We start from the raw sequence: 20,991 nt of genomic DNA on the forward strand, positions 1-20,991 counted from the left end.
ATGTGAAGAGTTGGGTAGAGGGGGAAGTTGCAGGAATTCTAACCTTTGAGGGTTATGGGAAAGAAGAAAATGTAACATTCTATAACTGGTTACATGTAGCCTTTTTTTTTGGAAGCCAGTACTGTGATGGTTGAAGGAATAAAGAAAATTCTTATTCACTTTCCGAATTTAGCCCGACACCTGATTCTGCTAATTCTTGTCTTTGTTTCATCTTCCAGGCTCACTTCTCTATATCCTAATCTTAAAAATCACAAGAAAGAACCAGAGAGGTGGGTTTTGGTTTTAGTAGTCTTAATTTATTTTTTATATTCTTTTATGACATATATTAAAAAAGTCTTTTTTTTTTTTTTTTTAAGAGAGGGAGAGAGAGGTGCAGGGGAGGGTGGGAGGGGAAGAGAGAATCTTAAGCAGGCTATATGCAGCCCAATGCAGGGCTCAATCCCACAACCCTGAGATCACAACCTGAGCCCAAATTAAGAGTCGGACACTTAACCCACTGAGTCACTCAGGGTGCCCCTCAGGTTTTTGTTATTTTTACTTCTAAAACAGATTAGATGGTTCCTAGGCTCAGAACTGGTCATGATGTGTGTCTTCCAAGAAGGCTTATCAGTCAATTTTACCTTTAGCATATTCCTTCTGTAATCAATGTGTATACAGAATTAAATGCATATGGATATACAAGAAGTTTAGAACTTACCACAAATCGTTGCCTCGTACCCATATGTTCTCCTCTATTTACCTGCTATAATGCCTGAGGCTCTTATCCTTATACTTGATTCTTTGAGTGAAAGTGTATTTCTAGGAGGTTTGTGTAAAATATCTCTACATAAAATATCTTGGGGGCAGCAAACACTAAATTGGTTACATAGGTTTTTCATCTGATCATGAAGGAATAATTTCTCCATCTGTGGTAAACATCACATTGAGAAATTAGTTTCCAAGTGGCAAGATTTAAGTGTTGGCAAGATGTCGACCATATATTTATATATTTATAACCAGTCATAAATCTTATAATACTTTCAATTGCAAAAATTAATGGGAATATATGTATTTGAGGCATTGCCATTATAGTTACTGTCCTGGTTGAAGGCAACAAGCTTTTCTTAAATTAATTTATAATTTCTCTAATGCACAAATTTAAATCTGAATAATTGGTTCCCGTGTTGCTAAGGTGAACCACTGAATTGACACCACTTAGAAAATCCAAGTGGAATCCTATTTCAGAAGAAGAAGAAGAGGAAGAAGGAGGAGGAGGGAAGAATAGAAAACCATGTTCCTTTGAAGATATCTAATTTTTCTAATTTGTAGTGAAAAGAACATTTCCTCATTTCTTTCACTAGTATGCTCACCAATAAGGGAAGAACACTTCTCAGCCCAAAAGGCTTAAAGACAGTAGAATAAATTATTTAGCTGTATTCTTTGTAAACACATACTTAGTTGAACAACGCTGTGGGGAAAGAGGAGCTATTAATCATTTTCTGCTCCCAGACACCATGGGCCAGGACGCTAAGGACAGTGACTCCACCTCTCCAGCACAACCCCCTACCCACTGTGTGAGCCGGGCCAGAGTTACCTGTAAAAACCCCAAGGGAATATGAGGGGTCCAGGGTATGGTTTTGATGATTTCCCAGTCCTCTTACAACACGGCAATTTCATGGAGTCTAACTTTCTGTAAAACTGCAGGAAACGTGGTCATGTATTGAGAATTTCATAAAGGGGCGCCTGGGTGTCTCAGTCGTTAGGCGTCTGCCTTCGGCTCAGGTCCTGGTCCCAGGGTCCTGGGATCGAGCTTCGCATCGGGCTCCCTGCTCCGCAGGAAGCCCGCCTCTCCCTCTCCCACTCCCCCTGCTTGTGTTCCCCCTCTTGTTGTGTCTCTCTCTGTCAAGTTAATAGTTAAATAAATCTTAAAAAAAAAAGAATTTCATAAAATTAGGATTTTAGGGTGGATCAGGATCTTCAAAATTATGATCAGTTTTGAACACCTTCATTTCTTTTGGTGAGGTGGTTGATACTTAGAGACGTTAAATCACTTTTCCACATAGCGCATGATTTATCCGTGGCAGAGCCAAGACTAGAACTTCAGTTTAGAACTGAGACCAATAAATATGTGTTCTAGGAAAAAAATACTTTATCACTGACATTGTTCAGAATTGTGGGCCCTTTATCATTGTTCTTACATTACCTACAAAGTACCCCAGTATGGATGACTCCCATGGTCCTCTAATTGCTATGCTACAGGTGAACGGTAAATGAATAATGTCCATGTAAGTTCCAGTACAATACAGTAGCCCAACTGCTGCTAAGTAGATGAGATTTAGGCCAGAAGAAGAGTAAAAATGAGATGGAAAATGGGATTTGTGCACGTACCCTGCCTCTGTCACACTCCAGGTCAGCTTTTGGCTTAGCAGTTACAAGAATATCCAACTCTGAGACTGAGAGAATAAATATTTGGTTTTTTACAAGCTCATTATGTTATATATCCTAACACTATGCCAAATGTGTCCTCGGAATAGAATAAAGGTCACTTTTTTAATTTGACCTCCATTGATTTATTTAATGTTTGTTATTTTGAATGTAAAAGCAGAACTTAGCTAGTCAAATGATTTGGTCTGGCAGAATACTCATGGTTTTTTGTTTTGTTTTGTTTTGTTTTGTTTTATCAAATGGTTCCCAACACAGATCCTCTCCAAAGTTTACATAGTTCAGCTTCTGTACTAATTGAAACGAGAGCCTACCTAAGAGCACACAGAGAGGGCTGATTGGCTGGTGAAGAGAGAGCAGGATATATAAAAGGCAGCTGTAGAACATCTGGGAAGGTCAATGATATCATCCGTCCAGAGTCAAACCTCAGTGCTTATCAGACAGTGCGTTTTCACCATGAGTGGGTGCCCATTTGTAGGAAACAACTTTGGGTGAGTATTTACCTCTCTTTGAAGGATGGTCAGGCTCTTAGAAATGCCAACGAAGAATGCTTCAATTTCTGAATTTCAAAAGAATTCAAAATTGCCATCCTTGTTTTCTTGTTAAAAATCTCCTTTAAAATCCATTAGCGAGAGGATTTTGATCACTCGTATTATTAGTTATTATGCTTTCTCAAGATCTTCTGTTTTTTACTTCTCCCTTATTGAATCTGTAGATGTGCTTTTAAAAAATTATCCATAGACGGCAATGAAGACGACAAATCACAAACCGGTGTGAACAGAGCCAGCAAAGGAGGACTTATCTATGGAAACTACCTGCATGTAAGTCATGGAGTGCTTAGCTTCCATGGTTAGGTGCTAAATTCTGTGAAGTGACATTTTCATGTTTTGGGTTTTTTTTGTTTTTGTTTTTGTTTGTTTTTGTTCTTGCTTTATTCTCAGTCACCAAAAAGTTTTCTGGACGTAAAGACGCAAATGTATGCTTTTTCAACTTTTGTTAGCACAATTCAGGAGACTCCTCTATGAAAATTCACATCTCTGACAGAGGTACGGTAGAAGCAGAGTGCAGAATCTTGAGCAGAAGAGCGTAAATGATAAGATAAAGTGTAGATAACTGGCAGGCAATTGCACAACTTGTGTAAATAGGACATGGGCTCTAATATCCCAGCCTAGATAATTGTAAATGTATTCAGAAAAATGTACTTTTTAAATCCCTTATTGTAAAGTAGAAAAGTTGAAGACACATGTTTCCTTGAAATCATTAGTAAATGAAAGAGGGATACTACAAATGCAGTATTTGGAGATAATAAATATGGCCTGTTTGTCTTCTATATTTTTTAAGAAGTGAAATGTTTAGAGCCTTTGATGCTTTCATTGATGGGTGTCTAAGGATGAGCTTATAAAGAATGTTAAGATCTTCTTAGAATAGGCTCTTTGGGGAATAAAAGAGTAGAAGATAAACAGTGAGCCAAGTAAGTTACCAAGCTTTTATCATACTCATTTCAAGAGATAGAAAGGATGCGATTTCTCATTGAGTACAATAGTACTTGTTATGATAGAATCCTACCCAATGTAAGTTCTTCCGAAGAGAATAAAAATCATAAATTTAACTCATTCTTTATGATTAAGACTCATAATTGTTTAAAAGACATTAGTTGCTTCTGAAGAATTTGGGAATTTGGGGATTTTTTTTCGATAGTATATTCTACCTCATATTAAAATTGATAAAAAAAACAAGTTTTATAACTTCAAAATTAATCTTCCTTTTTTAAAATCTTTTTTTAGCTTTATTGAGATATGATTGATGTATAACATTGTGTAAATTTAAGGTATATAACATGGTAATTTGACACACTTATGTACTGCCAAATGATTACCACCATAATATTAGATAACATATGCATTGTATCACATAATTACCATTTCTTTTTTGTGGTGAGGATATTAAACACCTATTCTCTTAGCAACTTTTAAGAATATAATAGTTTATTCGCTATAATCACTATGCTATACATTAGATCCCCATAACTTATCCATCTTATAACTGTAAGTTTATACAAAATTAGTCTTTCTTTTCTTTTCTTTCTTTTCTTTCTTTTTTTTTGTTTAAAGTTGGAAAAGGTTTTGAATGCACAGGAACTTCAAAGTGAAATAAAAGGAAATAAAATCCATGATGAACATCTATTTATCATAACTCATCAAGGTAAGGTGCACAAAAGGTTGGATAGTAACTATTCCACAGGCATGTGGAATACAGGCACAATAATGAGGAAAGCTACAATACTTTTAATTATAACATGGTGAAAGATCAAGGAATCACCTACCTTAGAAATTCTTGAGAATATTTTGCTGCCAGATAAATTTCCATAAGGCATCCCTCTAGAATTTGTAAGTCTTCTTTATGTTACTTCACTGCTAAGTGGATCAGGTAGGACTTTAGCTCTTTCTTAAATCCAAGGGACCTTTCTATCTCTTGGAATTCACAAAGAATTTACAAGATAAAATGTTACTATTTTTCAACTTGGAACTTTAAAAAACTATTTTCAAGGGATACGTGGGTGGCTCAGTTGGTTGAGCGACTGACTCTTGATTTCAGCTTAGGTCATGATCTCAGGGTTGTGGGATGGAGCCCCACATCAGGCTACTTGCTGAATGGGGAGTCTGCTGGAGATTCTCTCTCTCTCCCCCTTTCTCTGCCCACTCCTGTAAAATAAATAAATAAATAAATAAATAAATAAATAAATAAATAAATGTTTTAAAAAATAAATAAAATAAAAAACTATTTTCAAGAAATAAACACTCAAATTTATTGTGACTTTACCTAATCATATATAGATCTGCTACTAAACAGAAAAGTAAAATTTGTCTAAAGTGTGCATTTATTCTCTCCAGACTTCTTACCTCTGGGCAGTGGTTTTTAACATAGGAATTCATGACTTCAAGAGTTTAGAAAGCCCCTGAACTCACTGAAATTGTATGCAAAATTTCACGACTATGTGTCTTAAAGAGGTCCGTGACCCCAGAATATTAAGATTTACTCTAAGATTGTTGGTGCCATAATAGTGTCCTCTGTCTGACCAGGTCCAGTGATTCATACTAGTCAGTGCCCCACTTCTAGACAGGTTTTCTTTCCCTACCAGTTCCTTGTGTCTTTTCCTCAAATGGTTGTTTGCTTCACTGACTGGTTAAAATGATCAACCCCTTAGAGTAAAACAATAACGATGGAAAATAATTGAGTTGATGTGTTCCTCTCCTGTTTTCATGTTTACATTTTTATTGGTGATTTGGGCCAAGACAAAAATCAATAGAAAAGGAATCATGGCAGGGGAGCACAGATTTGGAATGAGGAAATGGTTTAGAATCCCATCTCCACCACTGTAAATTGTGTGACCTTGGTCAGGTTTCTTGATCAATAATTCTCTCTATTTCTCCACCTGTAAAATGGAGACAATTATTTTATCTTCTCATTCATGGAGTTCTTGTGAAGATGAGATGAGCTAATGTGCATTGAGCACTTAGCCCAAGTATAGCACAAGATAAGTATACAACAAATGGGAGCCATCATGATTTGATAGGGACACTGTCCTTCCATCCTTCAGTTATGGCATGTGGCCAGCGGGTCATGGAACTAGCCACACAAAGTTAAACCTGAACTAAAAGATACAGAAACTTATTAGTAAACATTTGATTTGCTCTTGGTCCAAATATGAAAATTAGATCCCTAGAAGTCTCCTTAAATGTAATTTCAAATTATAACTTGATTCTCTATGTAGTACAGAAACATAGACTTTACCCATACAATAGCTCCAAATAGAATGCACCAGATAGCTCCGAGGTTTTGATGACTACACTGGCTATTTCATTCATTTAGTCATAAAATAATCACCCAATGTTTATCTTATGCCAAGCACTGTGCTAGGTACTGAGGGAAGTAGATGAATATAATGAAGTTTTGGACTATTCACAAGCTTGTCCTCCCCATAATATTCCAAGCCTCCAGAAAACAAAATTTTCTCATATTCATCAGGTTAGTGACTATTAATGTCTCAGTTTATAGATGGAGATGAGTATCACTTCTGCTTTCCCATACACCTCCAGCTTCCACACAGGAAGTTAGAATTAGATTATGTGCTATATCTTAAAAGACCTAGATAATTTACTTGTTGAAAGAAATCAAAATAATAATAATGAATATGAAGCATATAGATAACATGGCTGTCAGAGAAAAACATTCAATAAAAGAAGGCTATTATAACATTATCACTAATATTTGTTTATAGCATAAATATAAGGCTATATTGGTATTTATTATTTTAAAATTACATTTTATTTCTTTTTCAATGTGTTAACCATGTCTTTCATGTAATTATGGTCAAAAAGACTCCCATACCTTTTGAATTGACAATGATTTTTCTCATTGCAGCTTATGAACTCTGGTTTAAGCAAATCCTCTGGGAATTAGATTCTGTTCGAGAGATCTTTCAGAATGGTCATGTGAGTTCTTATGTCACAATATTGGATTTATACTTTTTTGGAGAATGTAGAATATTGTTAATTAGAAAAACCACCAAATGATGGAATTATTGCTTAATGGAAACATTTTAAAATCCCTTCCGAGTGGATAAGAGTGTAGTCATACTTCCCCAGGGCCTCTACTACCCTAGAGCTACACATTGCTTCCAGGTTCCTTTCAAATTTCAGTTTCAGGTCCCTTGTTGAGAACTCGATTTTCTTTTTGCCCTTAAAGAAAGTTGTTATATATGGTGGTAGATTGCCAAGATAGCTAATATAGACTCTTTAACTAATAGGTACCAGAATTGTATTTCTTTCTTGTGTGTGTGTGTGTGTGTGTCTGTGTTTTCTTTAAAGATTTTATTTCTAATGAATATTTGCTATGGAAGATGGAACAATGATGAAGAAAGTGAAACAGGAAGAGAGAGGAGGTAGGAAGAGAGTAGTAGAAGGAAGAAAAAGAGAACGCCTGGGTGGCCCAGTAGGTTAAGGGTCTGCTTTCTGCTCAGGTCATGATCCCAGGGTCCTGGACTGGAGCCCTCCCCCCTAATCAGGGTTCCCTGCTCAGTGGGGGGTCTGCTTCTCCCTCTGACTCTTCCCTTCCCCCTGCTCATGTTCTCTCTCTCTCTCTTGCTCTCACTCTCTCAAATACATAAATACATCTTTTTTTTTTAAGATTTTATTCATTTATTTGACAGAGACAGACACAGCGAGAGAGGGAACACAAGCAGGGGGAGAGGGAGAGGGAGAAGCAGGCTTCCCGCCGAGCAGGGAGCCCGATGTGGGGCTCGATCCCAGGACCCTGGGATCATGACCTGAGCCTAAGGTAGACGCTTAATGACAGAGCCACCCAGGCGCCCCTATAATTTTCTATTTTTAAAGAAAGAGAGATGATTCTGATTTTGCAGACAACCTTTGCGCACAACTTAGAGTGGCTACTAATTCAATACATACTTATGGCAAATTTTAATGCCCATGTTCCTCTTTAAAATAGAGAAAGTCAATAGGAGTACTTTGTTGTTGATAGGCTATCTTGTATCTTCTAGAAATCAGAATTCATGACTCAATGTTTCATTTCTCAACCATCAGGTCAGGGATGAAAGGAACATGCTGAAGGTTGTCACTCGGATGCACAGGGTGGCAGTGATCCTGAAACTACTGGTGCAGCAGTTTTCCGTTCTGGAAACCATGACAGCCTTGGACTTCAACGACTTCAGGTGTGGACCTGTGGCTTTGTAAGAAGGCAGTGGCGTTCGCCCTTTCTTTCCAGTGGGGTAAAAGGGGAACGTGTGTGCTGTGTAAGGAGCCTGTCCCACTACAAACACGCCAGAGTCTTAATCACAAAACATTTGAGAAGTTCTTAAAAATATGTCCTCACTCACTTGTACATATGAACATAATGTGATCGATTAATTTCAGTTCATTGTCGTGTGCCCTGTTTTTATCCAAAAAGAATTTTACACTTGATCTTAACCAAAAGGCCAGGAAGCCATTAAAAAGAATTTTAAAGAAAACTTATCAAAATGGCTCACACGACTGACAAGATACCTGTAACTAAATTTTAAAAAATTGCAAGCTAAAAATAGAAAAGAAACAAGAGTTGACGGGAAGCCTGTCAGCAAAAGTGTCAGTTTAAGTTATGGATTGAACTATAAATGTTAGCTCTGCATTTCCAGGCAGCCAAAGCCATACGTATATTTTTTAAAAAGCTTTTTTCATACCAAAATTGGGGAAGAGATTTTCTTAAGAACATCCGGTGCATTTAATGTTGTAATAGGCAGTGTCTCCACCATGCGTGACAGTCAAGGAGAAATGTAGTAAAATTCCTTTGTGGTGGTTTTAAAAAAAAAATTGAAGTCTTGGGCGCCTGGGTAGCTCAGATGGTTAAGCGTCTGCCTTCGGCTCAGGTCATGATCCCAGGGTCCTGGGATCGAGTCCCGCATCGGGCTCCCTGCTCCTTGGGAGCCTGCTTCTCCCTCTGCCTCTCTCTCTCTCATGAATAAATAAATAAAATCTTTAAAAAATAAATAAATAAATAAATAAAAATTGAAGTCTTAAAACCAATTAGATGAAGGAAGCTTAGAAGGATCTAAGAGTTTGGGTGGTTGTGGGGTGGGAGTACTAACAGTTTTTGATTGCCTATTTTGTGTGACGTAATATCTCATTTGTTTCGCTGCTAATATCTCATTGTGCTCATAATGATACTAGATAGTGAGATCAATGATGATATCCAAGAGTATAAATTTTAGGAGGGATTGAATAATATCTATAAAGAATCTTTTAGCACTATAGAATGAGAAATATCGCTCAATGTCCACGTGTCTTTATCTCAGGAAAAAATTAGTACACAAACACATAAACGTATATGTGTATATATGTATGTGTGTGTATGTATATACGTAGGCACATGCATATATGACATTTCCCAAACTATATACACATTCCGTTTTTAAGTTGATTAATCGACAGCAACAGTGATGTCTAGGGAGCTCAGTTTTCTTTCTTCGGTAAGGTCAAATCACAGATCCATGTCTAGGCAGTTTTGTGTCCCTGTTCTTGGTGATATCTAAGAGAGTAAAACTGAGGACCTCTCACGATAGAAGAAACCATTACAGTGATTTACAATGTCAACCCCTCTCTTCTTTCTCTTCTCTTGCCTTCCCCCATTTATTCGCAGAGAGTACTTATCTCCAGCATCAGGCTTCCAGAGTTTGCAATTCCGACTCTTAGAAAACAAGATAGGTGTCCTTCAGAGTTTGAGGGTCCCTTACAACAGAAGACATTATCGTGATAACTTCAAAGGAGAAGATAATGAACTGCTACTTAAGTCGGAGCAGGAGAAAACACTACTGCAGCTAGTGCAGGTACACGCTCAAATATTATCTTTAAAGTCTAACTCCCCTTGTCTTGTTAATTTAGCTTCTGTTAGATTAAAATTCTAAAACTCAAGTGTTTTGTCACATTCATTGTAAATAAGAACATAAAGAATTTACAAAAATACTTAAACCTGACTAATTAAAATATTTAAACTATAAAGAACTCCCTTGAGAATTTCAGAAATATTTATATAATCAGCTATGTTAGTATTAAATAACCCCATCTTATAAAACAATTCTTTTAAACAAGCCTACTAAAAAACATTTAATTAGCTGATTTTTAAGTTGAGTGTAGTTAATTATTCCGTGAGCTTTACTTCTTTAAAATATTCCATTATTGAACACTTCCATAAGTTGTGTATTTTTCTCAATTGAACTAAATTACTAAGAGTATAGTCCTGAGAATTTGTTCCCTTCATATCTTAATTCACTGCAGGCCTATAAAAGGTCTTGAGGGATTACTGTTTCTTCATAAGTAAATTATTAAATAAAGATTATATGGGCTTGATTTCCTTCACAAGGGTTTTTTTTTTTTCCTTTGCAAATTAAAATTTTCTTTTAGGGACTTATACTCTGCACACTAATCCCCTCGATATTGTAAATGTGGATTTAGGTTAATATATCGTACATAATGCCAAAAACAGCTCATAAAGATAAGGGGAGAAAGAATCACAAAGCTAATTTCAAAACCAAAAAATAGGTTAAATGAGAATCCACAGAGATGCATGAATTTTGTTTCATTTTTACATTAAAATTCTTGTATATGTTCACTATACTGGAATTAAAGTAAATTAAAAAAAAGTCTTGTGGACTTTTAAAATAATTGAGTAATTAGTTGATTTCAAAGTTGCAAAGTATACCATGCTCCAACCTTTAGAAGAGATCATATCTTATGCTTGTAGTAATTCCCTCAGCTCCTAAGCCATAAGGTGCTTTGAAAATAAACCAGAAGACTTCATTCAAACAACATTTACATATGTTCATAGATTTATAGAACAAAATTGGGATTTCTCTAGTAGTATATTTCTTAACAAATAAAGATTAAATATTACCAATATGATTGCTTTAAAGATTAAGAAGTGAAATATAATAAATGACTATTCTTTAAATGAAGAAATTGAAGGGAAAGAGAAAATATTTTTACACAAAAAATTTATGCAATATGTTTCTCAAAATTAAGAAAATGTCCTGTTTCAAGTTCATAGATGTTAGTCATAATGTATTTTACATAATTTAAATGTTACAATTTATTTACTTAAAAAAATAATACTTCAGGCATGGCTGGAAAGAACACCAGGTTTAGAGCCACATGGATTTAACTTCTGGGGAAAGTTTGAAAAGAACACTGTCAAGGGCCTGGAAGAAGAATTCACAAGAATTCAGGTATTTATGATGCCATAAGTAAATATAAGTTATTACGGATGAAGTATTGAGAATTTTATTTAACAAATCTCCAATTTTCTCTTAAACTTTCACTTTTCTTATGTTCTTTTTCTTTCACAAATGAGTCTGCAAGAAATAAATTACATAATTGATTTTATTTTATTTATGTACAATAAAAATTAAATTAAGACGTTCATTATAGCCAAGATTTTGGTTTTGATAAGTATATCAGATTAATAGACCTTTTTATTTCTATTAAAAATTTCATATCATGACCAATTCTAGACAGAAGTAGGCTCACAAAAGACCAGTCAACCAGATATATTTAACCATATAATTTTCCCTGGGCTCATGTAATATTTGCAGGGCCCTTCCTATATTGGCTCTCAGTTCAAATTTCTTTCATCTTAAGAAAGATATTGTTGAGGGGCCCCTGGGTGGCTCAGTTGGTTAAGGGACTGCCTTCGGCTCAGGTCATGATCCCAGGGTCCTGGGATCAAGCCCCACATCAGGCTCCCTGCTCAGCGGGGAGCCTGCTTCTCCCCCTCCCTCTCTGCCTACTTGTGCTCTCTCTCTATCTCTCTTTCAAATAAATAAATACAATCTTATAAAAAAAAGAAAAATATTGTTGATTCTTTGTTTCCCATCCTCTCTTCATGACTACATTTCTTAAAAGAATTATTTCAATTCTGTATCTGGAGAGTCTGTATCAGCTAGTGCTTAAAGCAGGAAATTTGAAGTCACAATGCATGGGTTCAAGTCCCACCTTCACCTCTTAATGACTGACATTGAACTTCTGTTACTTAACCTCCCTTTGCTTCACTTTCACCTATGGTAAAATAGAAAATAAGAGTATCTGCCTTTAGGACTACTATGAACATTAAATTAGATGAATATCTGTAAGGTATTTAGAACGTGGTTAGCATATTTTTTTTATCTCTCACCTAATCCCCAACCCAAACCAGTCTGTCTTCTTGTCCCGTCATTCACAGATGGCCTCCAGGTATATAAATCCAATGGCCATTTTCATTTGACTTCATTTCCTAGTGGCATTCAATAATGACTACTTATTCTTTCTTGAGTATTTTTTCCCATTGTTTTGGTACGACGTTTTCTTCCTTTAATTCTCTTATTGTCTTGATTTGTCCCCTTTACGGGCTCATTTTTCTTCTCAAACAGATAAGTAGTAGGATTTCACAGTGCATTGGCTTAGACCCTTTGTGTTCTCTCTCTGTACTCTCACTACATGAACTCATTTATACCCACTGTTTCAATATGTACTTATATACCAATAACTCTCAAACATTCATCTCCAGCATAGATAGCTCTTTAAATTTCAAATTAAATATTTCACACCTTACTTTATGATTTCCTCCTGGTCCTCTCAAAAACTTAATGATAAAATCAAACTTAAAAAATTTTCCTCTTCCGGGGTGCCTAGGTGGCTCAGTTGGTTGAGCGACTGCCTTCAGCTCAGGTCATGATCCTGGAGTCCTGGGATCGAGTCCCGCATCGGGCTCCCTGCTCAGCGGACAGTCTGCTTCTCCCTCGGACCCTCCCCCCTCTCATGCTCTCGCTCTCTCTCATTCTCTCTCTCAAATAAATAAATAAATTTTTTTAAAAAAATTTTTCCTCTTCCTTCCATGCTCATATCAACTCAGTCTTCTACAAATTGAAGAAATTTTTCCCTTACAAACCATCTAGTTTGTCAAGTCTGAAATGTATAATTGATCCTTGGCACCTCCCTCTTCCTCAGTCACTTCTTCAATTTATCACCAAATCCTACCAATTTTACCTTCTAAATAGCTCTCAGGTACCTCCATTTTATCTACCGCTTTCAATCAAATGCAAATTGCTCTTGTTTTCACTTGGTCTCATAATTTCTCTCAACTATCCTACACTTTTCCCCAATATGACTCTATTCCAATTTATTTTGCATACTGCAGTTTGAACAATCTTCTCAAAATGCAGATCTGATCACATTTTGCTTTTGCATAAAACATCTTTTTATGTCTCCTTATTGTTTTTAAAATAAAGATAAAAACTTTTAACATAGTCTTCAAGGTGATTCATGATCTCATGTGGCCTAGCCATATTGAATTTAAGATGAATTTAGTTCTTCGAATTTATCACCACAGAGTCTTTTTTATATGTTATTCTTGGGGCTTGGAATATTCTTCCCCAGGTAACTCCTTCCATTCTTCAGGTCTTGGCTCAAGGAGAACTTCTTCAGAACGATTTCCCCCTGGGGCTCCTGGGTGGTGCAGTCTGTTGATAGTCGGACTCTTGATTTAGGTTTGGGTTGTGATCTCAAGATCCTGGGATTGGGCTCCCTGCTCAGCAGGGAATCTGCTTGAGATTCTCTCCCTCTCCCTCTGCCCCTCCAATTGTGCTCTCTCTCTCTCTCTTTCTTTCTCAAAAATAAATGAATATATGTTTAAAAAAAAAAAAGATCTCCCCCCACTCCCTGACTACTGTAAGTTATTATGGCATTATACTGCTCCTGTTTTCTACTGTCCACCCTTGCAATGTAATGTCTAGGTGATTATTTGTTCAATGTCTTATTTCCCAGCAGGTGATATACTGCGTGAGATCAGGGAACTCAATTTTTGCTCACAATTTTATCTCTATCAGCTTAGTATGACATTTACTAAATAAATGAATAATTAATTGACAATAATGTGCATATAAGTTCTCACCACATGAGTGATTATTCAGACAAACTGAAAATAATTAACTGATTTTTACTCCAGTTCAACTCAATGAATTGAGTTGTAAGTAAAGCCCATTTGTAGTAGGGCAGAAGTATAAGAATTTCCTTAAATGAGTCCACAGATATCAAATGAATAAATATCTGAGGGTGGTACATGTCTAAGAAATTATACTTACAGAATATAAGTAGAGTTAATAGTTTTTCTGACTGGAAATTCTTAACTTTTCCTTAGTGGAATTACTTTACTTCCTGTCTTAAAAAATTGCTGCCTAAAATTAGATCATTATCAGTCACTTGTAGTTATCCCCAGTTTTGCCCATCCGAGCCCATTTCTCATGATATTTATGAAAATAACATTCAAGACTAACAAATCATGTAAACTTAAAGGGTAAGACCAGTGAGTGTGAGGAAAACCCATCTCATAAGCCATAATTTCCAAGTTGTATTATTAGATGATATGGTAAATATCCAACTACACCCTTTCTGCTCCTGGTGAGTCTGTTTTTTACAAGAGATGTTTTCCAAAATAAGATTCTACGATCTCTCTTGGGGATATTAATGCGATATTTTCCCCCAAGGCTAAGGAAGAGTCAGAGGAAAAAGAGGAACAAATGGCTGAATTTCAGAAACAAAAAGAGGTGTTACTCTCCTTATTTGATGAGAAACGTCATGAACATCTCTATAGTAAAGGTGAGTATTTTATTCTAAGGGTCCTTTCCCCGGGAGGTATGACTGTGAGATCAAAATATCAAAACTTACGTGGCGGAAATAAAATGAAAATTTATATTGCACTCATAGAAACAAGAACTGGGTTAATTTTATCTGTTATAGCTTTGTGTGGTACGTTTACATGCCCAATTTATCTCAAAGACATTGTAGTCAGAAGCTTTCATAATATGTGTGCGACGTGCAGGAGACCAGGAGAAACCGAGGATGGTTTTGCAATTTAGTTCACAATGTAATAGGGAGAGAAATGAAGACAAGCAGTGTAACTGGAAACAGCGCAGTGATATGGAGGAGAGGAATAAGTATTGTGAAGGCAAGGATGGCTTTGCAGAGGAAATCAGTTTCCCAAGCAGACCAGGGAAAGCACGTATGTAGACTTTCTGGCATAATTAATGTTGGGCTATTATTTTCTGAAGTTCATTGACCAATATCATCAATACCTTCCTTATTTAACTGTTCATTTATATGTTTGAAATTTTTGTGTTCATTTGTATGTGGAATTTTTATTACAAAGTACTTGTAAGTCTTTAGCAAATGAGCAGAAGTAAAAATTAATTTTTATGACATAGGTACAAGGCATAGCAGTATATGAGATTAATATGAAATGCTACAAACTTAAAGGTTGTTAGGTCTCATTTTCTTTTCTTTTTAAAGACACGTCTTTTATCCTTATTTTATTTTTTTAAAGATTATTTATTTATTTATTTGACAGAGAGCACAAGCAGAGGGAACAGCAGAGGGAGAGGGAGAAGCAGGCCTCCCGCTGAGCCGGGAAGACCCCAGGATCATGACCCGAGCCGAAGGCAGCCGCTTAACCAACTGAGCCACCCAGGGGCCCCTAGTCTCAGTTTTCTATAAAACCTCTGTAAAGATAGCAAAATCTTGTTTTTCTGCAAATAGAGCAAAGCCTTTTAGTAGAACACACATATGAGATTTTATATAGTGATTGTACTCCTTGAAGCCAAGTGATTTTAAGTAATTTTAAGTGAATTAGAAAAAATATATTTTAGTCTGAGAAGTTAAGTATTTTCTATATCAAGTTTTCCTAGCATGATACTTAAAGGTTTTGAAAATTTAAAATGCATATATTTATATTTTAAATGCATATATATTATATAAAGTGTGTAAAAATAGTGTGTATATATATTATATATATATTTGAAGTATATATATATATATATATTAGTTTGCTTTTTGAAATCTAAGGCATAAAAAATTTAAACTAAAACATTGTTTTCTAAAAACATATAAAACTTAATTATTTAAGGTGATGTTGCCAAATTACTATGACTGCCCTAAATTCCTCATTAAATTGAAACTCGCTATGTATCTTGCAGGTGAAAGACGACTGTCATACAGAGCACTTCAGGGGGCCTTGATGATATATTTTTACAGGTAAAAGCAAATTGGAAGAGTAGAACAGAAGCTGAGGAGTGGTTACAGATCATATATCAGATATAAAGCTTATAAATTATAACCATAGTTTTAAAAAGTCATTCGGTTTTGGAGGGAAGCTTAGAAAATAAGTGTGAAGGTTCATTAGTTTTTGTCTTTTGGATAGTAAGAGTATAACTTTATCCCTATAGTGGGTACAAATATACATATACATACCCACTAGTTAATTAAAAATCTTTTTTATTAAATTCTACAGTATATTATATGACATTAAGTGTCTTAAACGGCCAAAGTTTAATCTACCTCAGAAACTGTCAGAAAATGTCTTCCGTCATTAAACAATGTTATAGTTATTTTTGTTTTATGAAATTAAAAAAAGTGGATAAAGTGAAAACACCTTTATAAACTGTTGTCCTCTTTATTCTGCAATTTCAAGTAAAATTGTCCTCACTGTCTGAAGTGTGCGAGGTGTCCCTTAACTCCCACTCCATGTGTATGAAGGCCTCATCTTCATGTTTCATAAATTAAATGTATCAGGACAATGGAAAGCACACTCGCAAACATTAAAAACAAAACCAAAAACAAAACCTCTGTTTACTGGACCTCTTACTTGTATTTACTTGATTTTTTTAATCTTCCTAAATTCCAGGGCGCCTGGGTGACTGAGACAGTTAAGCGTCTGCCTTCGGTTCAGGTCATGATCCCAGGGTCCTGGGATCGAGCCCTGAGTCAGTAGGGAGCCTGCTTCTCCCTCTACCCCTCCCCCCGGCTCATGACTTCTCTCTCTCAACTAAATGAAATCTTCAAAAAAAATCTCAAATTCATTTCTTCAGAAACATCAACAAAATGTTTTGACTTTTTTCCCTAAAATCCTCCTCAAAGTATGCCTCTCAGGTTTATGTATCTGAAGCACAAAATGTACTGAGAGTGTTGAATGAATAGATGAAGAAAGGAAAAAAAATATGTATTAGAGGAAATAAAAAGCAGTTTTTGTTTTTGTTTTAATATCTTTGCCTAGAAGTTTTAATATCTTTTGCCTAAAAGAAGCTGGTGAATCTGAGGTAGAGTATATGTCTACCATTTTTTTTTTTTAATTTTAAAGATTTATTTATTTATTTGAGAGAGAGAGCAAGAGAGCACGCGTGCACGCATGCATGCAGGAGTTGGGGGGAGAGGCGGAGGGAGGGGCAGAGGGAGAGAGAATCTCAAGCCTACTCCACGCCCAGTGTGGAGCCAGATGCAGGGCCTGATCTCAGGACCCTGAGATCATGACCTGAGCTGAAACCAAGAGTCCCATGCTTAACTGAAGGAGCCACCCAGGAGCCCCTGTGTCTACCTTTTAATGAGAATCGATGTTAGGCGTATTCTGGCTGGTTACTTCACATGTATTTCATGGAATATTCTAGACCCTTTACACAAATGCTATAAACTGAGTGGTAGTATCCTCATTTTTCAGATGAAGAAACTAAGGCTGAGAGAGTAATTCAGGGCTGCCACAGCTCTTAAGGGGCCAAGCTGACATTTGTTTCCAGAGCCAACCGATTGTAAAACTCATGCCTTTCTGAACACACTGGATTTGTTTTAGTAGATTTCTTTTTATTATTATTTCTTCTTTAGGGAAGAGCCTAGATTCCAGGTGCCTTTTCAGCTGTTGACTTCTCTCATGGACATAGACACACTCATGACTAAATGGAGATGTAAGTCTCCCCACACCTTCTAGCACCACCACCTCAACCCCAATAATCCTTCTCCCCCATCCTGTTCCTTTACTGCTTTTCTCCATCTGTCTGCTCCCCTTCCCACTATCTTTTCTTTCCTCCTTTGGTGTGAATGAATTGTTTTTTTTTAAATCCACCCAATAATTATTCTCACCCAGAGCTATTTACCCATTATACACAGCAAGCAGAGTGCCTAGGGCCCAGATTACCTTTGGGGGCCCATGAAAATGTCTTATTTAATAATCAGAAGAAAAAATTATCTTTAGATTAAATAGAATGTCTTAATACATAACCATAACTTATTCACCCTTATGCCAATACAATTTTAAAATATAATTATATATATTTGTATGTATATGTATATGAGTATATATATATATTTTTTTTCTTTAAGTGGAGGAAGAGATCCATGAAGGCAAAGGCGGTGAGGGCTTGTGAAAGTCATAATGAGGCCCTGCTCTTCCCCTACTGTGTTCACAGGCTAGTCCATCATTATGCTGGATGGCGTCATATGCATTTAGCCTGAACCAAGTGGGGTGCCAGGCAACCCACTGGCCTCATCTGGCTCTCACATGCAAACCTTCCATAAGGCTAAGTGATAAGGTGTGAACCTTTTCTCAGAAGCAATAATCATTACCAATCCCTTGCTTTTAGAAAATTGTGGAACTAATGGCAGAAAAATATCCATGGAGTTAATTTGTGTGTTTGCCTAGATAACCATGTGTGCATGGTGCACAGAATGCTGGGCAGCAAAGCTGGCACTGGTGGGTCCTCCGGCTATCAGTACCTGCGCTCAACAGTGAGGTAAGATGAGGGAAAGTCACCTGTTTTTCTTGCTGGAAGTCACTGATTCTTGGTTTCTGTGCATTATCTAGGAAATGTGATTTATACCTGCTCCGCTCTGAACTGCTAAAACTGGTTAGATTAAGGTATTCCTATTAGAGAGGTCATTGTAAAAATCCTTAGTTCTGGAACTTCATCATTTTGCTCCTGAGATGAGAAGGGGCAGGGTACCTGTGGTCACACGACCTGTGAGGATGTGAGGGAGTTCATCCAAGTAGGAACATTTTCAATGCATGCTGGCTCAAGTCTGGACTAGATTCAAACAGTTATTATTCATTCCACTAATGTCCTCTTGCCCGGGTGAATGACAGAGCTGAAAAATAGTTTCTTACTTCCTGGTATGACTCTCTTTCATAAAAACTACTTCCATCTACTTCAGAGAGTGCCCAGAGTGTTTACAAGGAAAGGGGTCATTTATTTAGCCCTTAAAACATGCTAGAGAGATTTATAGAACATTTGTGTTCTTATTTAATGTTCCCAACAGGAGAGATGGACACAGAGATAGATACATACATATGGAAATGAGGAAACCTACAAGGCCCCTGGAGAAGGGAGAATCAGCTCAAGAACAAATTAGATTTTCACAGTCTCCAAAATTCTTCATATTGTACATGGTTTTCATCCCTACTCTTACTACCAGATTGACAGTCGTAAGACACGCAGGTTCAATTTTTCATCCTTTTTATAAATTTTCTTTACCCTAGGAACAAACTCTAGACTAAACAGTTTATAAAATTCATTGGCTTAAATTTTCACAGTCATCACATATTTTTTCTTTCCCTGGGGATAAATTCTGTAAGCATGAAACAGTAAATGATTGTAGCACATGGACATACACATCAGTGGATGGTGGGAATAATGAACACACAAAACATTTCTAGTGTGCCATTGCCTCATGAAGTCTTCACAAAGACCTGGTCAGAGGAAAGTGTTGTAGTTTTTATTTTCCAGAGTTAGGAACCAAGACACTGAGGTTTAGAAAACTTGTCCAAGTTCACACGAGTTGCAAGTCACAGAGCAGAATTTGAACTCTCATTCGACCTCAAAGGCAAATGCTCTTCCGCTATAAAACTGCCAACAGTTAAAACAGTTCACTAACACACATAAGAGTGATTGTAAATGCTAAAACCACATTTATAGACATTTACTATGAATCTAAGTTGGCATTTCAATTTATTAATCCATTCATGTCAGTTACTTAACAGCTACTTTGTAGGTGGGAAATATTTTCTAATGAACTAAGAATTTTGTATGCTTAATTTTTTTATTTTGCATTACATCCTTTAAAAGTCAGAAACAAGAACACACTCTTATTTTTATGAAGGTAGCATGACAATCATAAGACTCCAGGTTTTAATCTGAACCAGCCTGATCAGGATCAATGAAACATAGAATACTGTTTTATGGGCATGATCTTTGGATATGGAGTGAAAAGGAGGGGATCTTAATGCTTATATTCCTTAACTCCTTAATCTTACATATGTAATATGCACAAAATGTAATAGACAATGTATAAGGAAGCTTAGTATTAAATACTAATTATGGCAAAAAATCATTATCTGAGAAATGAAATTTTTTGATGAAACATTTTAAATATTTCATGTCAATAAATCTACACCATCTGTATATTTGTGTTTTTCCAGTGACAGATACAAGGTATTCGTAGATTTATTTAATCTTTCCACATATCTGGTTCCCCGACACTGGATACCGAAGATGAACCCAATTATTCACAAGTTCCTTTACACGGCTGAATACTGTGACAGCTCTTACTTCAGCAGTGATGAATCAGATTAAAATCATCTGCAAAAACCTATGAAGACATCGATTTCTCAGCCTGCATTTTTTTAAATTTTTCTATGAATTTTCATGATACAAAGAGTCCTACTGTAATATATGTATATACATAGGTAAGCACTGTGGTGCTCTGACTCAATCCTGTAAATAATTTTATTGACTCATTTTTGTGATAATAGAAGACTAAACATTAAGATAGGCAATCAACTGAATTGTAACATTGTACATAGAAGATTTTCCTATTAAAAAGTCAGTGTTCCCTGATACTTACCTTAATACAACCATTTAACACAATCATTATCTTGTTTCATACTTTAATGAGCTTGTAAACTTCAGCTACTTCAAATATTTTACGCAATGAAATGTGTCATTCTGTACAAAGACTTACACAATCAAAAAATTTAAGAAATAATAAGAATTAGTCTATTTTCCATATATTGTTTTGGAAACATTGCTCGTCTTTATTGGGACTCTTGATGACCAATGACAGAAATCTACCTGAAGTTTGCCTAGAAGGGACTTGCTGGACAATTCCACCAGCTCAAACAATTGAGTGGAGCCTGGGGATGGATCCAGTTCCTGGAATATTAGATTCCTGGAAGACTTTG

The 20,991-nt window shown here is 36.1% G+C and overlaps 1 protein-coding gene across 2 annotated transcripts; it reads left to right on the forward strand.

Annotated features, from left to right (window-relative positions):
* The first annotated feature begins 2,816 nt into the window (after nt 1–2,816).
* TDO2 (tryptophan 2,3-dioxygenase) lies at nt 2,817–20,383 on the forward strand. Of its 2 annotated transcripts, XM_025874364.2 has the most exons (12): nt 2,817–2,912; nt 3,137–3,242; nt 4,533–4,623; nt 6,844–6,914; nt 8,022–8,149; nt 9,610–9,796; nt 11,084–11,191; nt 14,483–14,594; nt 15,968–16,025; nt 17,643–17,722; nt 18,457–18,547; nt 20,230–20,383. In XM_025874364.2, exons 1-12 carry the CDS (start codon nt 2,821–2,823, stop codon nt 20,381–20,383), a joined length of 1,278 nt encoding a protein of 425 aa, XP_025730149.1. In that variant the 5' UTR covers nt 2,817–2,820. The 2 variants fall into 2 exon arrangements, with proteins under 2 accessions (XP_025730149.1, XP_073748506.1); XM_073892405.1 differs by lacking the exons at nt 15,968–16,025; nt 17,643–17,722; nt 18,457–18,547; nt 20,230–20,383 and adding an exon at nt 15,343–15,927.
* Nucleotides 20,384–20,991: the final 608 nt, after the last annotated feature.

This window comes from Callorhinus ursinus, unplaced genomic scaffold, assembly GCF_003265705.2.
Source record: "Callorhinus ursinus isolate GAN/ISIS: 27379988/994484 unplaced genomic scaffold, GSC_fseal_2.0 scaffold4, whole genome shotgun sequence".
In the NCBI taxonomy this organism is placed as follows: Eukaryota; Metazoa; Chordata; class Mammalia; order Carnivora; family Otariidae; genus Callorhinus; species Callorhinus ursinus.

What these genes read in the sequence shown, in the direction of transcription:
- TDO2 (XM_025874364.2), top strand. Translation starts at nt 2,821, where the DNA reads ATGATATCATCCGTCCAGAGTCAAACCTCAGTGCTTATCAGACAGTGC. An exon ending in TCTATGGAAACTACCTGCAT is followed by an intron (nt 3,243 to 4,532) that starts GTAAGTCATGGA and finishes TTTTGTTTAAAG; the next exon opens with TTGGAAAAGGTTTTGAATGC. An exon ending in AGATCTTTCAGAATGGTCAT is followed by an intron (nt 6,915 to 8,021) that starts GTGAGTTCTTAT and finishes CTCAACCATCAG; the next exon opens with GTCAGGGATGAAAGGAACAT.